The 18741-nt window shown below is 38.5% G+C and overlaps 1 protein-coding gene across 1 annotated transcript in view; it reads left to right on the top strand.

The window, feature by feature from the left end:
• The first annotated feature begins 13 nt into the window (after positions 1–13).
• The window catches only part of LOC107697993 (protein bassoon-like), a 24244-nt gene continuing 5516 nt past the window's right edge, over positions 14–18741 (top strand). Inside the window, exon 1 of the mRNA XM_016498899.1 lies at positions 14–267. Coding sequence (XP_016354385.1) covers positions 113–267 — 155 coding nt within the window. The 5' untranslated portion in view covers positions 14–112. The remainder of the gene's footprint in view (positions 268–18741) is intronic.

Here is an 18741-nt window from a genome sequence, read left to right on the forward strand (position 1 = left end):
AGAGAGAGATGATGGCGGAGGAAGATCGGCGCTGAGCGCATCTTTATATAATTGCGTTCACTGAGGTTATTGCAATTATAAAACATAATCGGCCTGCTCGCTAGATCCAGCCATGGGTAACGAGGCGAGCCTGGAGGGCGGTGAAGGGGCCACTATGGTGGGGTTATCGGTTTCAGCACCGCCGAACCCTGGACAGCTCCTGAAGCCCGTCAATGGCGCGGCGGCCGGCGCTGGAGCATCCCTCGAACCCAGGGCGGGGGTGAATAGGTAAGACCAAGGCTCGCTTTCCTACCAGATTATTTTACAACATGCGCTATAGGGCCATCTCGTTTGCATTTGTTTTCCTCCTCGAATAAGATCTACGATTTGACAGCGAGAAGCCGTGTGATTGATTGCGAGAGGAACGGATCGCTGTGTGATGCTTGTTTCTAGGCTACGGTCTCGGTTCACGAACATAAGTGTGCCGTTCACTGCGGAGGGGAATTAAAGACGGGGTTTCTGATGTGCTGCCGTCGTCAGATCAGAGAGATCGACACACCTGAGCCTCAAGATGACAAAACTAAAAGGATGCTGAGAGAGAGAGAATTGTATATGATCGTGTCAATGAGAATTGTGCTCACATGCATTTACTGCCACGCGCTTGAATATTTTCTCCACCAAGAATTACAAACAAAGCGTCATATTTGATGGTGGTTGTTCGTGAAATTATCAGTCATCGCTCCTTATGAGATTTGGCATGCATGCTATAGAAGTCGTCTTCAAACACATGATTTCATTTCTTAAGATTCTTTTCGTTACTGTTGGCTGCTGAAGTGTATCTGTGCATGAGTCGAATTCTCTGAGAATCCTCATTCTGATTTTACGGACAGCGAAAATATATATTTCTGCAAATGGCTGTCTGTATGTGATGGAGGGTAAGAGTAGCTACAACTGTAAGTGCTTTCACATGAAGAATTGATAGCACTGCAATACACGCACAGCAGCTCATTCATCCGTTCATCAGCAGCTCGACGGAGGAGTGACTCATATTTACATCCGAGGCTATATCTGATCTCTGGCGTAAGATGCTAAGAATAGGATGGGATATTTGTGTTTTCAGATCCCGTCACTCACTACCACAGCACATCTGTGTTTTTATTCCGTCGAGGATGGCGTGGAGGAGTGTTGATTTTCCTTTGCACTCCAGCGATCCCTTAAAAACACATGCACAAACACCGCGCCTGCTTCATTCATTCCGGTCGATCCAGTTTTGTCGCCATTCAGCTTCAAAGATGGCCCACGAAACTAGTTTAAACGCTTTCATTTATGCGAAACTAGTGTAATCGTTTGTAAACTGTATTTGTAGTGTATTGTAATTATGAATCATTCCATTAGGCACTTTAATTCCGTTTTAATAAGCTATTTTTTATAATGTAATAATAATGCAATGCTGTCACCAAATCAATATGGTATTGTCAATTGCACATATGAAGTTGCATGTCAATACAACAGTGGGTTGCAGGGATGCAGGCTCAGATCCTTGCTGTTGTCTTGCCATCAAATTTGCAAATAAAATTTCAGATGTATTATAGCCAGAATTGTCTGATGATGATCCGAGCCAAATTTGGTGGAGATCCAATGAACACTACACTGCCTGTGTCAAATTTGCTAGTGCACTAGGCTATTTGAAGGGACAGACATTCTGTAGTGATGTCCGAACCATAGCTAACTCTACTGAGTGCACTTATTCGGTCCCATAATGCACTGCAATGCTGAGTGTACAACCGATGAACACTAGAGAAAGCCAAGAATGCAGTGTGTGGGTTGTGGCAAATTAATTCCTGTCTCACCAGAAGATGCCGTCCACAGCTGAATCGCACAGGTGTAAGTTCCCCAATAATGTATTAATACATTTATTAATTACAATTTGTACAAGCTAGTTTCCATGACAGATTTCAATACAGATAATTTTGTTACTCCCGGAGCTTACCACATAAGCACTGCAAGCACATCCGCATTAAAAGCATTTCCATTGCCCTTCAAATTGTGCAAACTGAAATTACGAATTGAAAATATGGCTAATGGAAACGTCAATTTCGCAAAAACTCGTATATATCGCAAAAACATTTATTACGCTCACATGAGGTGGTTTTTCAGGCAATTCGAAAAAGGAATATATTGCAAAAATGCAATGTAAACAGTTTTTTCCCCCCAGCATTTATATTACCTGGTGTGCATAAAAAAAATCACATGATCATTCTTTAACTCTTTCCCCGCCAAACACGGAATTTTCCGTTATTCATGAGACGACGCTTCCATGCCAAACATGGAATTTTCGGCGTTTCCGTGATTTCACTGTTATACACTGTTTTACACTGTTTCACTGTTATATGCTATTACACATCTCCTGAAAGAGTTTAGAATCACTCGATCAAAAACACAGATGAGGAAGACACAGAAACAAGCGATCTCGTATGTAAGCATATGCATATGAAAAATAATGCGATTATCAACAATAAACAGCATATAAATGAAAACTGCCTAATGTTACAGAGTGAAATGTTGATCCAGGAAGTGGTAAAGGACTGTGCAAGCTTAGGGAGTGCTGATGGAAGCCATCTACTGCACATTTGCTTTGATAATATTACTGAATATGATCCAGATGTAGTATTTGATAAATATGCGATTTTCTCAGCTTTTTTTTTTTTAAACGAAACCTATACCTACATTCAAGTATTTATAAAAAAAGAATGCTTGAAGCTAGAATAAAAAAATATATATATAAAAAATACTTTTGACAAAAAAATGTTTTGTTTAAAAGTAGAGGGTCTGTTCTTTATTTTGATGTATTGCATGTTCAGATATTCATACAACAAAATATTCTAGGGGCCATGAAATTTTAGTCAAAATCCTCAAAAATGCTGGCGGTAGCTGGCAACTTTTTTCCAAAAACGTTTGGATAATGTTTGGATAACCCCTTTTTATACATTGCACACGTCTGCGGTGCGTTACGGCTCTGACACGGCCACCGGCGCTAATCACGGCCACTGAAGTCAATGCTTGTGTTTATACCAGCTGCGCCGAGGCACACAAGCATCCCAGTAGTGGCTCTCCGTGCTGCTTTGCTAAAGATACACGCATATGTCTCCTTTGATTAAAAACAATGGTTAGTGCGGTGGCTGTGATAAAGCTACCAACATCTGTCACCATGACTTATCGCGAGAGGAAAAAGTTACATTTTAGTCGCATAACATCGTTAATGGAAACACTGCCATTTTGCAATAGTTTTTAATCTACATTTATAAAATATCGCAAAAGTTTTGCGCAAATCTGTAACGGAAACGCACCTTTATTAATAAACAGCAAGCATAAAGTATGCAAAAGCGGCACCCCTTCCAGCACACTCAGTATCCAAATTCGCTCATTTTTTTCATTTACTAAGTGGACAAATGTGGGAAATATTGGATTGATTTTTGATAAGCAACTGACAATAAAATTCAAAATGGTGGACAGGCATTCACAAAGGTTTGGAGGGGATTTGAATATCTCATCAGCCCTGAAAATAACTGAGTATGAGATACCGACAATGCTTGCAATGGAATAAAACAAAACAAAACTAACTTATCAAAAACTAGACTTCTCTTACTCAAATACGGCAGAGAAGTGTGGTGCTAGTGCAGAGTGTAGAGTAAAAACGCCGATTTAGTTTTTGACGCAACCGACACAAGTTCGAATCTGCCTTTTCTGGATCCCAATCTTCTCCTTACTCCCACTGCATGTCAGGTTTTTTAAATGTAAATGAAGAAAATTGGAACTAAAGAGTCTAACAATTATTTTATAGATGTATAATTAAAATCTCATTGGTCAGATGGACTGGCATATTGACTGCAACATATGAAGCTCATTTTGTCACCACGCTCATAACCATAGCTCCCTTTCTGCACCTTTGAGAATCTGTTGCTAATGCTAAAATAGCTTCTGCCATATTGTATGCTGTGTTAAATTACATGTATTTAAGCAGTTGGCTTTTATTGTTATTTTATAGTTGTTACACTCTGTTATTCTGTTAATCGGAGCGTAGCTGAACTAAATTAACGTCACAGGACAAAGCAGAGTCCCTGTTGTATTATAACCACATAAATTAGAAATATCGTTTGATCGGTAGTGAATAAAGGCATCTCTGATTGGTAAATGACATGCTGAGGCTGCAAAATATACAAGGGCTGTCCAGGAAAGTATCCAGCCATGTAATATGAAAAATACGAGTTGAGAGATGCAGTACCACGAAAACAGCCGCAGCTATGGGCAGCTTCATCACAACAATGAGTTCTATTTTTGGCTTTTCCCAAAACTAAAATCACCTTTGAAAGGAAAGAGATTTCAAACCGGTTCTGATTCCAACAAAGTGTTTTGAACAGTGGAAGAGACGTTGGCAGAACTGTGTGAGGTCCCAAGGTGCCTACTTTGAAGGGGACTGAGGCGTCCTTATCCTATGTACAATGCTTTTGTATCTTGTATCCATAAATATCTTTTTTTTCTTCCTGTTACATGGCTGGATACTTTCCGGACAGACCTCATAGACTCTTTTTGTCTTTCTTGGCAGGCACCTCTAGCAGTCATGCATGATAAATCAGCATGATTCTGATGAACGAGCTTGGCAAGCAGCACAATTGCATGTACAGTGTAACAGTGATTTCCAATCCTGGGGGCCCACCGCTCTGCACATTTTGTACGCTTCTCTTATCGGACATACTCAGTTCAGTTAATAGAGCTTTCTCCTAATGAACTGATGATCTAAAAATCATGAACTAAGACACAAAATGTGCAAAATGGTGACTCCTCAGGACCAGGAACTGAAATCCATTGGTGTAAAATGCTCTTAATACCTTGTATATAGTTATAACCCGATATCATGAAAGCACGTTTCAATGGCACGATTTTCTGTTTCTATTCGGCGTACTATTTATACGCAGAAACCGACTTTGGCGTGCATATTATACACAATGGGTAGGATTAGGGGTGTGGGGTGTAAATAGCATGCAAAATACAAAAAAAATTGTGCTATTTGTACGCATTTTCATGAGACCGGGCTCTCAGTTCACTCTCAACGTTGCTTGATGTATAGCTTACTGTACTATGAGTTTTGGATAAAATAACCTGTTATTCTATCAAATAATTAGGCTGGAAAGCTGTATATCGTGTATGATGTGTAATATTCATCACCACTGATAGCAGGATATCACTGTGCCCCAAAAACCCCTCAGCATCATTCACATGCATTCAAACATGGCGTGCCAAGATTTGGGTTAAAATTTATTGCGAAAAGTGTCTTGATCAGAGCAGATCTTCTTTAAGGAAACTTTGAGCTGTGTTGGTTTGTAGCCTACAGTATGGATTTAGCACATAGACAGCAGACTTCATTTTTTATGTGCATGATAGTTTACCACATTTTTTCCCTGTTTTTATAAACTCAGTTAAGTTAGGTTTCAACACCTAAGTTACAGCTTTGCAACACTCCATGAGAACAGACTTACCTTAGAGTTGCTGGTTGAGACACTACAAAATAATGCTGTTCTCAAGATACTGTAGTCTTACCGAGTGCATGCGACAGAGGTGGCAGCTCGAGCTGCGTGAAAGAAAAGCGAAGCGTAATAAGCAGGCTGGTGTTTGGGCAAGGCTAATGGCTGGACCCAGCAGACATTTACATTTAGTCACGCTTTTATCCAAAGCATCTTAAAAAATCAGGAACATCACAAGCAATTTAACAGTACACAATTCCAAGATTTAACAGTAGGCTAGAGTAGAGACGAAGTAAACTACCCATCTAATGTACTCTATGTTTCTTGAACAATACAACTGAAGGCACAGCTTTCTAAAGCTGTGCTGCATTTTAATTCTAACTGAATTGCGGCTGGACAATAATATCCTTACTCAGGAGCTCAGCTAGACAGACCGGCTACTTTTGGCAGGGACAGAAATTGATTACAGTATATCAGCCAAAGGGTCCGTAAACAAAGACTATTGAATATTCATCAATGACATTTCATCTCACTCCCTACCAAGGAAATTCTGTTTACATCCCTCTAAAGTTATCAGCTGGCTTCCCACCTAATAACCCCTGGGATTTTTGGTTGTAACTGAATTCAGTGACACTAATCTGAAGAAACGTCCATCAAGTTGAACTGAGGTAAGCCTTTGGCCTGGATGGCATCTGTGGACAAAGCTGATGATGTTAATGATATGTTCAGCATATTGCTCAAACAAGCTTCTTTACATGCTTAAAACTCACAGCTATTCCCAGTAAGCGATCATTACCATGCAGCAGTCATTTTTCACACCAAAGTCACCATTCCATAAAAACACAATTAACCCATGAATTCTTGTTGGTCACAAAAAGCATCTGCATCTCGTGTTTCGGTATAATGGATCTCTGATGTTGATGGGGTGGACAATGTAATATCTTCAGAAATATTCAGACAGCAATGAGCCAAAAACTTATAATTTTTGCTCTGATTAGGGGATTTAAATTCTTGAACTCTGGCAACCGCATCCATGAAAGCTTGTAGAGGTGTTACCAATGCAAGATAATGCAAATGCTGAATTAAAATGAAATGTTTTCAGGATAAATAACCAGTGGGCAAATATCACAAACAATTATGCCTCATAATTATTCATAAATTATGCTTAATAATAAATTAATCAACACTTTTCTCATGATTAGTTATATTGGTCGCTGTTATAGTAAAACCTCAGTAAAAGTTTTCAAACCAGGTCCACATTTAATGCTCATTTCATATGCAAAGATGTTAGCCAATCATAGCAGTGCAGTGGGCTTTTACATTAAAGTCTCACAGCAGACACCAAATTGCCTTCCAATAGGGCGTTTAAATCAGAGGCTAAAATTCAATATCCATTTATATCAAAATTATATTTTTTTTTGATGAAAAACAACAACAACAGCAAAATACTAAGATTATAAGTGCACCACAGGAAACATTATAAAAATGCATTTCATGCATGTTTTACATTTTTACAGTATTTTTTATTTTTTTTTAAGTAAGATACATTCACATGGGATATAACTTGAAAGCATTACAACTAGATGTTTAAGAAACATCATCAGTAGATTGATGTTTTTATGTAGCAGTTCACAATAAGAACAGTAACATTAAAGAGGACCTATTATGCAAAATTAAATGAGCAAAAACGCAAAATCGCTCGTGTCTGCAACCCAATGTGACATCATATTGGGATAGGCTCCAGCCATGACTGGTTACAGAATTTACCCTATTAGCTAACGCTGTGTTCTATTTGCCTCGTAAGTCAGATTTCGGTGCTGGAAATTACGTCACAACTGACTTGACCGTGTTCCAGCACACAAGTTGGAAAACCAAGATGGACACAACCATTGATATCAATACCAATCGATAAAAGCACATAAAAAGTGGTATTTTGCACCGACAAGGCCAACATATCATGCACACCAGGGGTTGGCAACCTTTGGCACACGTGCCAACAGTGGTACGCAGAGGGATAATCACTGGCACGCAAGCAATAGGGAAAACTGCACAGCCTGTTAGGAGCTATAAATACTATTAAAGTATGAGAATTAACTTGCGCTAATCTACAGATGCGCGTGGCTCCAGCAAATCATGCGCGCGACTCCTGCTCATATGAGGATCTTCAGATAAATGCCTCAACGGTCTAACAGCTCTAGTCAATGTCAAAATAATTGCGATCTCCAATCAAATCAAAGTAGGTTTACTGTTCACCACAGCAGAGTGTGAATTCCAATGTGAAGCGTCAGTTTAGCGTTGAAAGAGAGCGAGGTGAGATGGAAGTTGCAAATCATTTAATAGTAGTCAACTGTTTTATGATAGAAATGTTAAATGACCGACAGCTATATCCAGTGATGCAAACTACTCTACTTTTTTCTCAAATATGGCTATTTTGAGAGAGAGAAATTAAAGTTGCATGTGAATTACCTGCATCTGTGTCTCTCTTTGCAAACAATAAAGCTGTGAGTTTATTTCAAAAACAGCAATTTTACCCCCTCGTTCCTGAGAAATATAATGTAGCGATTTAGTATCGACTCATAAAAGTCGCAGGGCAGCGTCGACAACAAATTTCTGAGCTCCTGAATGTTTCTGTGTTTGCGCAGCGCAGTCTACGATCTTTGTGTGCGAGTGATGTGTGCGTCAATTAAAGCTCAGTGATTAACCTGCAACGTTTCAATGCACAATTGGGTTATTATTGGGTTATTATTGCTGCTCTCCCTGCTCATTCATGACAGGCTGCATGGATGTGCAGGGAGGTTTTTGCCCAGAAAAGAACCATACCGCCAAACCAAACTTTATGCTAAGTATCTATCATTTTGACGATAGTGGTCCTGACAAAACTAAAGTTACCATTGTCTCTAACTGTATTCACAGAGACCAGAGCTATGCCGTCATTTTAATGCTTAGGAGATTTAAGATTTTCTCAACTCAACTGATCTAAACAAGAAAATAACAAAGAGTGGCCTGGGCGCTATATGTGTCCTTCCACATCCTGTAAAAATGTAAGAAAATAAATAAGGTCAATTTTGATTTCTAACTTTATTGTGGGATAGTTGTTGCAACAGTGTTGATAGAGCACTTGTGTGGTTTAATGTGGGTTTTTTTCTCCATTAAATAAAATGCAATTAATACGGCTCAGCATTCAAATACGTAAGGAATAATTGACGACGGGCCGTTGAATTCTTAGAAAATAATGCATACCCGAGGTGTGCCTTATTTTCTAAGAATACAACGGACCGAAGTCAATTACTTCGCTTATACTACGGTTACCACACATCAAGACATTGGTCAGATGATATATTTCAAGGCATTTATTCGGTTTTTGTACTTAAAATGTTATTGTGAGTAGGATTTATTTCTTCCGCATCTCATGATCCAACGCCTCCGTTGCTATTTCCAAAACCTCATTTTAAACCTAGTAACGGAGGCTTGAGCTGTTGATAGCAGACTAATGCAGTTAATAACTTAATTATTAGAGAGAGAGTGTGAGAGAGAGAGAGAGAGAGAGAGAGAGAGAGATTATCTCTGTTGAGTCTGTGCATCTCTCAAAAGTGTTCGGCAGCAATGTCTCTACTAATATTGAAACTTTAAGTTCATTTTCCTCACGAACAGTGCTGTTGTTACCTTGCTTGTGAGAAGTCATCCAGTTTTTAAGTTGTTAAACTATACTGATAAAATCGCCAGAGTAGTGCTAACAACATTAGCGCGTATGCAAACTGTATGTGCACCTGTGAGGGAGAGAGAGCGGGAGAGATAGAGTATGTGCTTAAAAAAAAAAAAACATTGCCACACAAAACATAATTGTGTGGCAAAAACATGGAAATTATCTGTGGTTTTTATCCCATTGCTCACTATAATTATTTGTTTGGCCAGTGTCGTTGTGAGTTTTGGTTATTTTGCTGTTTTAGGCTATAAGGACCTTTGAAATAATTGAAATCATTTGGCGAAGTGATATGGACATGTAATGCGGTCAAGAGCTGCCTAGAACCTAGAGACTAGAAGTTTGCCATGCGTTTCCCTGAAAATAATTGCACACCTTAGAAAGTGTAAATACATTAACATTGTCATATCCATTACTACTGTATGCCAATCTCTCTGAGAGTTGTCATGGCAGAACTTAATTTTCCCCTACATTTACAGTAAAAATAAATTATAGCAACACGCTAATATGGACTGAATGTGTATTACTGCAGAACTCCTCTGACCTGTTATCACTTCAATTGTGTGCCTTTGTTTTTATTTTCTGTAATTTTGCAAAATTATATTGAGGAAGTAAATAGTTGAGGAAGATGAAAGTTAAAATGAGCTGATGCTGCTATTGTTGGTCAAAATAAGCACCACACTCGTGAGCTTTCTCAGCTCATTAGGTATTATTTCACTTTATGGACAGTTTGAATGTACAGTAGACAACAAGAAAACTTCCAGGGACAGGCTCCCCAAAATGGGAAATAACTAATAATACGAGTCATATACTCATTAAAGGGTTAGTTCACCCAAAAATGAAAATTAGCCCATAAATTACTCACCCTCAAATCATCCTAGGGGTATATGACTTTCTTCTTTCAGATGAATCCAATCAGAGTTATATTAAAAATGGTCTTTGATCTTTCAAGCTGTTTAATGGCAGTCAGCGGGTGTTGCATGCATCCGTCCAAAAGCAGTTAAATAAAATGCGCCCATCCATAAAAAAAAGTGTCACACGGCTCCGGGGGGTGAACAAAGGCCTTCTGTAGCGAATCGATGCGATTTTGTAAGAAAAATATCCATATTCAAAATGTAATAATCACTTTAATCTAGCTTGGGTGCACTGTTGTACACGGAAACAGTTCCGGGGGAATCCCACACAACTGCATGATACTTGTTAAGATGACTGTTTTTACATAGCCATAGTGAATTGTATGGTTACCATTTCATTTGTATTTATTTATTTTTACATTGTCCCCAACAGCCTAAGCATTTACATTTACAGTTTTGGCGTATTTGACATGTTTATTCAAAGTGACTTGCATGGTATTCAAGGTACACATTTACAATTTTGCAGTACTTGCTTTCCCTGGCAATCAAACCTATGATCTTTGCATTGCTATCACCATACTCTAAATAATTAATAGGTTGAAAAGTTGTAAATAAATCTGATCAAGGCCATAGGGTACGGGTGCCAAACTCGTGGTTCTGCAGAGTTTGGTTTCAACCCTGCTCTAAAAAATAACATACCTGTAATTTTCAAATAATCATTAAGTGCTTAATTATCAGGTGCATTTAATTAAAATTCAAGGTAAATTCTGCAGATTGTGGCCCTCCAGGAAGAGGTCTTCACTAGTCTACCCAAAACTTAGGACCCATATTTTAAAGGGTCAGCTGTGTCCAGGTCCCAATCTATTATTTTGGCTCCCGGTTCTGTTAACATTGGGCCTCATTCATGAAACATTCGTAAATATATGAGTAAATTCGTAGTAATTTGCGCGTAAAACGGACCTTCCCGAAAACTCTCCTCCGGATTCACAAACGCTTAGTAAACGTCCAATTTGTTAGTTAAACATGCGTATGTTAATGAATTCCAATCTTTCGTAAATGGGGCGCACGCTCATTCACAATTAGCATAATCCCCGCCTATGAATTACAGCTACGTAAATTGCGTGTCTAAGAACGCAGTGGAATATTCTGGTCTACTTTCTCAGGTTTGGCTCCAGTATATTGCATAAATGTAAAAAAGACTAATAGGCCATATGCTTAACAATAAATATTCAATAAAGTGTTTCCACCAAAGAGTTTTTAGCCAGCTGAAAAAATGTCAGGTGCTCTTCTTAAAACGACCAGCTGGTGGCGCTTGAGAAAACTTTGGTGGCACAGCGTTTTTCCAGTTGAGACGCTTTAGTTGCTATGATTTGGAATATCCATGGAATATCCAACGTATTACTACTAGTATATCATTTTTAAAGGGGTCATATGATGCTTTTTTAAAGATCATTATTTTGTGTACTAAATATAAAAAGCAGTAACCAGTAATACTGAATTCTTCATTGTTGTAGGCAGTCGTTGTACAAGCAGGATGGTTGGTCGCCATTTGTCCCACCCGTCCTCTATTACGGACAGTGACGAGCGCTGCGTTTTACAGTTATCAACTCCAAAAAAATATTTGTGTAAAACACAGGTTGATCCACAAAAACCTGGCTGTGATGATAAATCATGGAAGTGATGTGCATGTGTTTTGTAACTTGAAAAACTGTGAAATTAGGATAAGAGAGTTCTACCTCAGCCGTCAGAAGCAAAGGGGGTTATATAAGTTATAGCAAAAACAGTTAACTTCTTTGCTGTTGTTAAAAAAAGCTGAAATAAAATAAAATGTTGTGTGCACATGCATAATTGTTTCAAATAGAGACCAAACAATACTTAGTACACGTGAACAGTATACACGTGGTTTTTGGGCTACCTTTTGTTTTGTAACTTCACTAAATATTAGTAAACCATAGTAGATCACATATACATGCATAATTGTTTCAAATAGAGACCAAACAATACTTAGTACACGTGAACAGTATACACGTGGTTTTTGGGCTACCTTTTGGTTTGTAACTTCACTAAATATTAGTAAACCATAGTAGATCACATATATTTATTTAGAGCAGGTATTTTTGATTCAAGCCCAAACACAACACAATGCATAATCCTCATAGAGTGGCATTACATGCTGCTTTGCTAAAGCTATAGGACATCCGGGATCCAATCATGTCATGATGCGTTGTTTTCAAATGTCATTTGAAAACATTGGGAAGTTCAACCAATAGAAACTGGATCTTAGGTATGGTGGGTTGATATAATGCATAGGGACGATGAATAAAGACAAACTGGGGAGCACACTTGGATTAAAATGATTACTCAGATTGACAGGTCTTTATGCCAATCCATTTGATTCCAATCATTTGATTGGGTGGATCAGCCGTTAAGCTGAGTGGCACCCTGACCCTTATGTAGACATAAACATTTTATTTATTTTTTTAAAAAACTTTTTTGGCAAGGGGGAAGGATTATCCAAGGTCAGTTACAGGAAAGAAGACTACTAATGTTACATTACACAAGAAACAACGTTTTTGTTAATTAACTTGATAAAAGCAATTAGCTGTGGAATCTGTGCCGGTCGAATCCAAACGGACAGGATCCAGGTGCAGCTTTCAAATAATAGACTGTCCTGGTCTGCTCTGGGTAAAACATGTATGGCATTTCTTAGTTCTGCACGAGTCTGGGTCCAACTTTCAAATAACAGATGGATCCGGGTCTGTTCCGTGTAGCACATTTCTGGGCCTCTTTCAGTTCGGGCATGAATTTTTGGGCCTTTGAAGAACTCTACCTCCAGGTATTGAGATTGGCATCCCTGGCTTAGGGTGCGTCATTCAAACCCATTGCACAGGTTAAGCCAGGAGTAGGCACTCCTGCAACGTAAGCAATGAGGTTCTTCCCGATCCAGCTCTTCTGGCTTGTTTAAATTTTGGTGTCCAGGACACTGTCAGTCCGGAGACTATAGTGTACACTGTGAGTTTTTAAAAGCTTAGCTTAATTGTGTGCTATAAATGAAGTGCTGTTGAGAAAGTATTCTCAGGAAACAGACTAGAGGCTTGGGCCCAGAAATGGTATCCGGTGCCACGACTTAACAAGCAACTAGCATTTTCTTTAGATCTCAACAGCCATTTATAAGCACACATACACTCACAGACCACTTTAGGTTCACCTGTTCAACTGCTTGTTAATGCAAAAAATCTAATCAGCTAATCACATGGCAGCAATTCAATGCTTTTAGGCATGTAGATATAGACAAGATGATATGCTGAAGTTCAAACCAAGCATCAGAATGGGGAAGAAAGGTGACTTTAAATGTGGAATGGTTGTTGGTGCCAGACAGGCTGCTCTAGGTTTTTGAGAAACTGCTGATGTAATGGGATTTTCACACACAACCATCACAAAAAAAAAAAAAAAAAAAAATTAATGAGCAGCAGTTCTGTGGGTGAACATGCCTTGTTAATGCTGGAAGTCAGAGGAGAATGGCCAGACTGGTTCGAGCTCATAGAAAGGCAACAGTAACTCAAATAACCACTCATTACAACCGAGATTTTCAGAAGATCATCTCAGAATGCACAACATGGCGATGAGCTACAGCAGCAGAAGACCACACCGGGTGCCACTCCTTTTAGATTAGTAGAGGAAACAGACTATAATTCACACGGGCTCACCAAATCAGGTTGTGTTAACCAAAAGTCTCATAAGTTCCATTGAGCTCAATTGGTAATGACAGAACTTGCGACCATAGTGCTTTTGCAACCCTGGGCAATAAAAGATGGGAAAAAAGTTGTCTGGTCTGATGAGTCTTGATTTCTGCTGCAACATTGGGATTGTAGGGTCAGAATGTGAAAGCATGGATACATCCTGCCTCGTCATCCTGCTATCAGTTGTTCAGACTGGTGGTAGTGGTGTAATAATGTGGTGGGATATTGCACAGTGTATGCCCAGCTTAAGATAAGGGAGTCAACCTGTGTCCGTACACAGAAGAATGATAGTGTGAAATAGCTAATGATGACTTTTTTTTTTTACCTGTACTTTCACAGCAAATATTGTAATATTCTCAAATACGCTTTGTACCTCTTCCTTAGAGTGTGTTTATTCTGTCAATCTAAGTTGCTATGTAGCATTATTTGTGTTTTAATTTATTAGATTTTATAATAGCTACTCAATCTGTCTAGAATTGGCTTTTCACGGTGGGTTTAGGCTTAATTAATATCAATATAATAATTTGTAATGAATTTGTTTTAGATTAATATCCTGTACATTTTTGGTGACCGGTCTTTTTAGAGCATCAGTTTATTTTTGTTTATTTTATCATTTATTGTAATTATCCGAAAGCACTAAATTGAGGGAATCAATTTGCAAATCTGTAGCCATGAATTGTTAAAATGAGGCAACAGTTTACAAATCCATGATACAGTTCCACTGTTCCAGTTCACAGGCAGACATGTTTAAATGCATGCAAAGGTTGAGAAGTACACTTTCCAGTGCTAAATCAATTTGAATGATGATCATACATTGTACATCAGTACACTACTACTGCATTTATTTGATGTAAAATACAGCAAAAACAGTAATATTGTGATTTTTTAAATACAGTTTAAAATAACTGTTTTCTGTTTGAGTATTTTTAAAATGCAATTTATTTCTGTATTGACACATTACTCCAGTCCTCAGTGTCAAATTATCCTTTAGAAATCATTTACGACTAATATGTGATCTGATTATTATCAATGTTGAAAACAGTTGTGTACAATTTTTTTTTGCAGTCAGATGCACATTCACATTGGTTAACTTACTTATAACACTAAAGTGTTGAGTTTTAGTGTATCTAGCATGCAGTAGCCATGAAAGTTTCACAGATGTCAAATGCACAATACCCAAATTTGAAAACATTGGTTGTATATTGACCCAGATTCTCTATAGAGAGAGACTCCTAGTTGACCATTTCTCTCTTCCCAACACTCCGTGATCACTAATAACAAAAATCCTCACTCTGTGTTTTCTCCATGTCAATAAAATGTGCTTAGTTACTGCTCCACTGTAAAATAATTTCAGAAACACAAGATGTTGACATAAATAAATGCACAATCCTATAATCAAATAAAACGTAATAATAATTCATTACATTTATATAGCGCTTTTCTAGGCACTCAAAGCGCTTTACATTGTCAGAGGGTATCTCCTCAACCACCACAAGTGTGCAGCATCCACCTGGATGATGCGACGGCAGCCATAGTGCTCCAGAACGCCCACCACACACCAGCTTATTGGTGGAGACAAAGTGATGAAGCCAATCAGTAGTCAGCTGCAAATATGGCTTGACCCCCAAAAAATTCTAACAAAAGGTTTCTCAGTGGTTTACAGTAGCATCAGATGTACTTAAAAACATACTAAAAGTTTACCAAAGTTTGACTCCAAGAAAGGCCCCATTTTCAAAATGGCGGCCGTCAGGTCCTTAAAATGACCATTACTCCTTTGTATTCCTCCTAGACCAGGAATACTGGTGCCTGATACATGTTTTGGCCATGTAATATTCTAATTAGCATATTTGCATGATAGATAAGTGATTACAAGTACAATTATATATTAAAGCAATTGGTTACAAGCATATTTATGCGAAAAATAAGTACAATTTCCCTTAAGTAATTGCATATTTCTACTTTCTCATATCGTTTTGCCTAGTGTTGGTGGTTTCTGTGGTTCATAACCATTCTTTTGATTCCAATAAAGAATAAATTCATTAGAACTGTGTGGTACTATAAAATTAGTCAAAACAGGGCTACCACGTGAAGGCTCAGTACCGCTAACCCCTTTAATTTTTTGTGCTTTATTTTTTTATATATTTTTTATAATGCGTTTAGTTTTTTTTTTGCCTTTTGTTTTTTATATATTTTTTAAATACTTTTCTTATTTATACATATCTTTTTCTATTTTCTTCAGTTGTTTCCTCTTATTCTGGTTTATTTTTTATACTTTTTTGCACTGTGACCTTCACTAGATTTACCATTAGTCGTCACACTCTTCCTCCCATAGAGGTTGATTATAGTGATTCTCACAATTCCCAACTTGACATGGTCCACAAGCAGGCATGCATGGTAGTCCATATGCCCTGCAACTGCACCGTTGTGTGATGATCAGGAACCGTTGTAACAGCAAAGCAGGATCAATGGTTCGGTCTTGGCCAACTTTGATGGTGGAGTCACCTGCAAGGGTTTTTGCCTGGTCTTTCCGTTTGAAGGATATTCCAAAAACGGGTTTTCCAGTCATCTTTTCAATGATCTCATTGCCAACAGTCTCAAACTCATGCACATTCACCTCCTCTTTGGCAACAACACCAGTTACAATGTTTCTCAGAGATGGGTCTGGAGAGAATGGTGTGCAAATGCTAAGCTTTTCCTTGATCTTTTCTAGATCAGAGTGATCTCTTTTCATCCTTGCTTCTGAGGATTCTCGGTGCTGCTCACTGGTCGTGTAGGTGAGGTCATTGAATTCCTGCATGGCGTTGTTGTATTCAGATGTGATGGGTGTAGACATGGTCCGCAATGCTCGCTTTTCTTCAGTCATTCAACTTCCATGGGTCAAGCCTCCACTGCTTTTCAAGGATCGCATCAATGTCTGCTCGATGACAAGGTCAGAGCTAAGGCCTGCCCAGTACTGGTTGCTGCGGCGGATCACATCCTCTTCCAGCAGCAACCTAGTTTTCCCAGGAGGTCTCCCATCCCGGTACTGACCAGGCTCAACCCTGCTTAACTTCAGTGGGTAACCAGTCTTGGGCTACAGGGTGATATGACTGCCGTCATGAAATGCATAAACATGCGTTATTAAAACCTGCTGGAAAGTTGGAAACTGGTTAATTTCTTTCCAATATTTTTCCAGTAAAGTCTACATTTGTGGGCTGCTGTCATGTCTCGTTTAGGTTTTTCCATATAATTAGGTCATATAATCATAAGGTCATATAATTATAACTGATATAGGATTATGATTTATACATTTTTTCCTTTTTATTCGAACTATTCCCAAATGTGTAACTATAACATAAAATATTTTGATTCTCAAATATGTGTAAGTAAATGCATTTTGCACCTTTACAGATAGTTGATCTATAACGGGTGATGGGCAAGGTAGCCTAATAGTGTAATCTATTAACTACGCATAAAAACCCGTCTTTTTACTCAAGTGCCAGATATGGGTGTCATGCCATAAAATATTTTTAATACGACTGACTTTGTATTTAATGTGAATTTAATTAAAACATTGTAATTTACTTATTATAACACTTTCATTGTACAGAAAGAAAGCAAAGAACATTTACATTATCAAAGAACATTTTAAGCACTCTCAAAAACTCTCATTATAATCACTGAAGCTGTTTACACTGTGAAATGAATATACTACTTACATCTTATGCACATCTGCACTTTGTTGTTTCTGATGAGAGGATTGTCAGAGAGCAGAATTCCTTCAGCGAGCGAGTGAACAAAACACCAGCATTTCAGCGATGACTCATCTGAACGCCTCTGACTGGTCATTGCATTCAAAAGCTCAACAGAATTGTGTGTGACTGGTTACAATATACAGCGCTGTAAAAATGCGCCTGTCTCTGGCTCAGCGCCAGTCAGCGAATGCAGATTTGATTTTAGCAGCCGATGCTGTGCCGCATTGAACGTTCTAATCATGCCGGTGTGATTTTATGAAATATAAAAAATATTATTCGCCTATTTTTTGTCTTTTGGAAGCTGCATTCAAAGTCCACTTGACTTGGGGGCACGCCTCTGGTGTATATACACCCCTGCATTTTAGTCTTTATTTGTCGGCCATTGTCTTTACAAATATGTGAACCTGTTATGTTTTCTCTTGCATTTTTCCATGTTGCATTATCTTCTTGGATATTCTTGGATCCACTTCTGTCTCATTGCCTGACTCCTCAATAGTGGTGGCGAGATGAAGCTTCATGAAGATTTGAAGCTTTCCAGCCAGGGGTGCATTTCTCAAAAGCAATTTATGGTTGCAAGTTCCGTTGTTACCAACATAGTTCAAAGGGACTTGTGACTATAGGTAACAGTGCTTTTGGGAAGTATACCTCAGATGTATTGAAAAGTAATTCATTTCTTGAGGCTTTGAATGCACGCTTGGGACACCTGCTGGTCAATGCATATACGATGCAGGGAAAAAAATTGTCATAAGTGTGACAGAGCCAAAAATTGTGCTACATGGTTCACAAAGGCTTCATACATTAGCATTTAGGGTGCTTCTCAAACAGAAGGATGCATTCTAGTAAGGCTGCATAACTAGGCTTCTATGTCATCAAACTCCATTGAAGGTCATCTCAATTTCAAGGATTCTTAGTAGGCAGTCTTTGTTTTGAAGGATGCATCAGGTGTATCCTTCACATCCTTTAATCACCCACAATCCTTTGCACACATTCCAATTTGTGAAAAGTAATTAGCTGAAAATGATTTGCTGTTGAGCTCTTCCAATTTCATCATGTTATGCAAGACAAAAATGATTATTGAGGTGAAGGCATTTTTTAAACCACTGAGAGTGCATTAATGCTTTTGTTGAACAGAGGGAAACAGAGTTCCCTTTCAGTCGGTCACTCTCGACGTCACATCGGATGACCGACGAATTGGGATCTTGCTTAGAGAGACCA

This window comes from Sinocyclocheilus anshuiensis, unplaced genomic scaffold (genome assembly GCF_001515605.1).
Source record: "Sinocyclocheilus anshuiensis isolate Anshui unplaced genomic scaffold, SAMN03320099.WGS_v1.1 scaffold1950, whole genome shotgun sequence".
NCBI classification, from domain to species: domain Eukaryota; kingdom Metazoa; phylum Chordata; class Actinopteri; order Cypriniformes; family Cyprinidae; genus Sinocyclocheilus; species Sinocyclocheilus anshuiensis.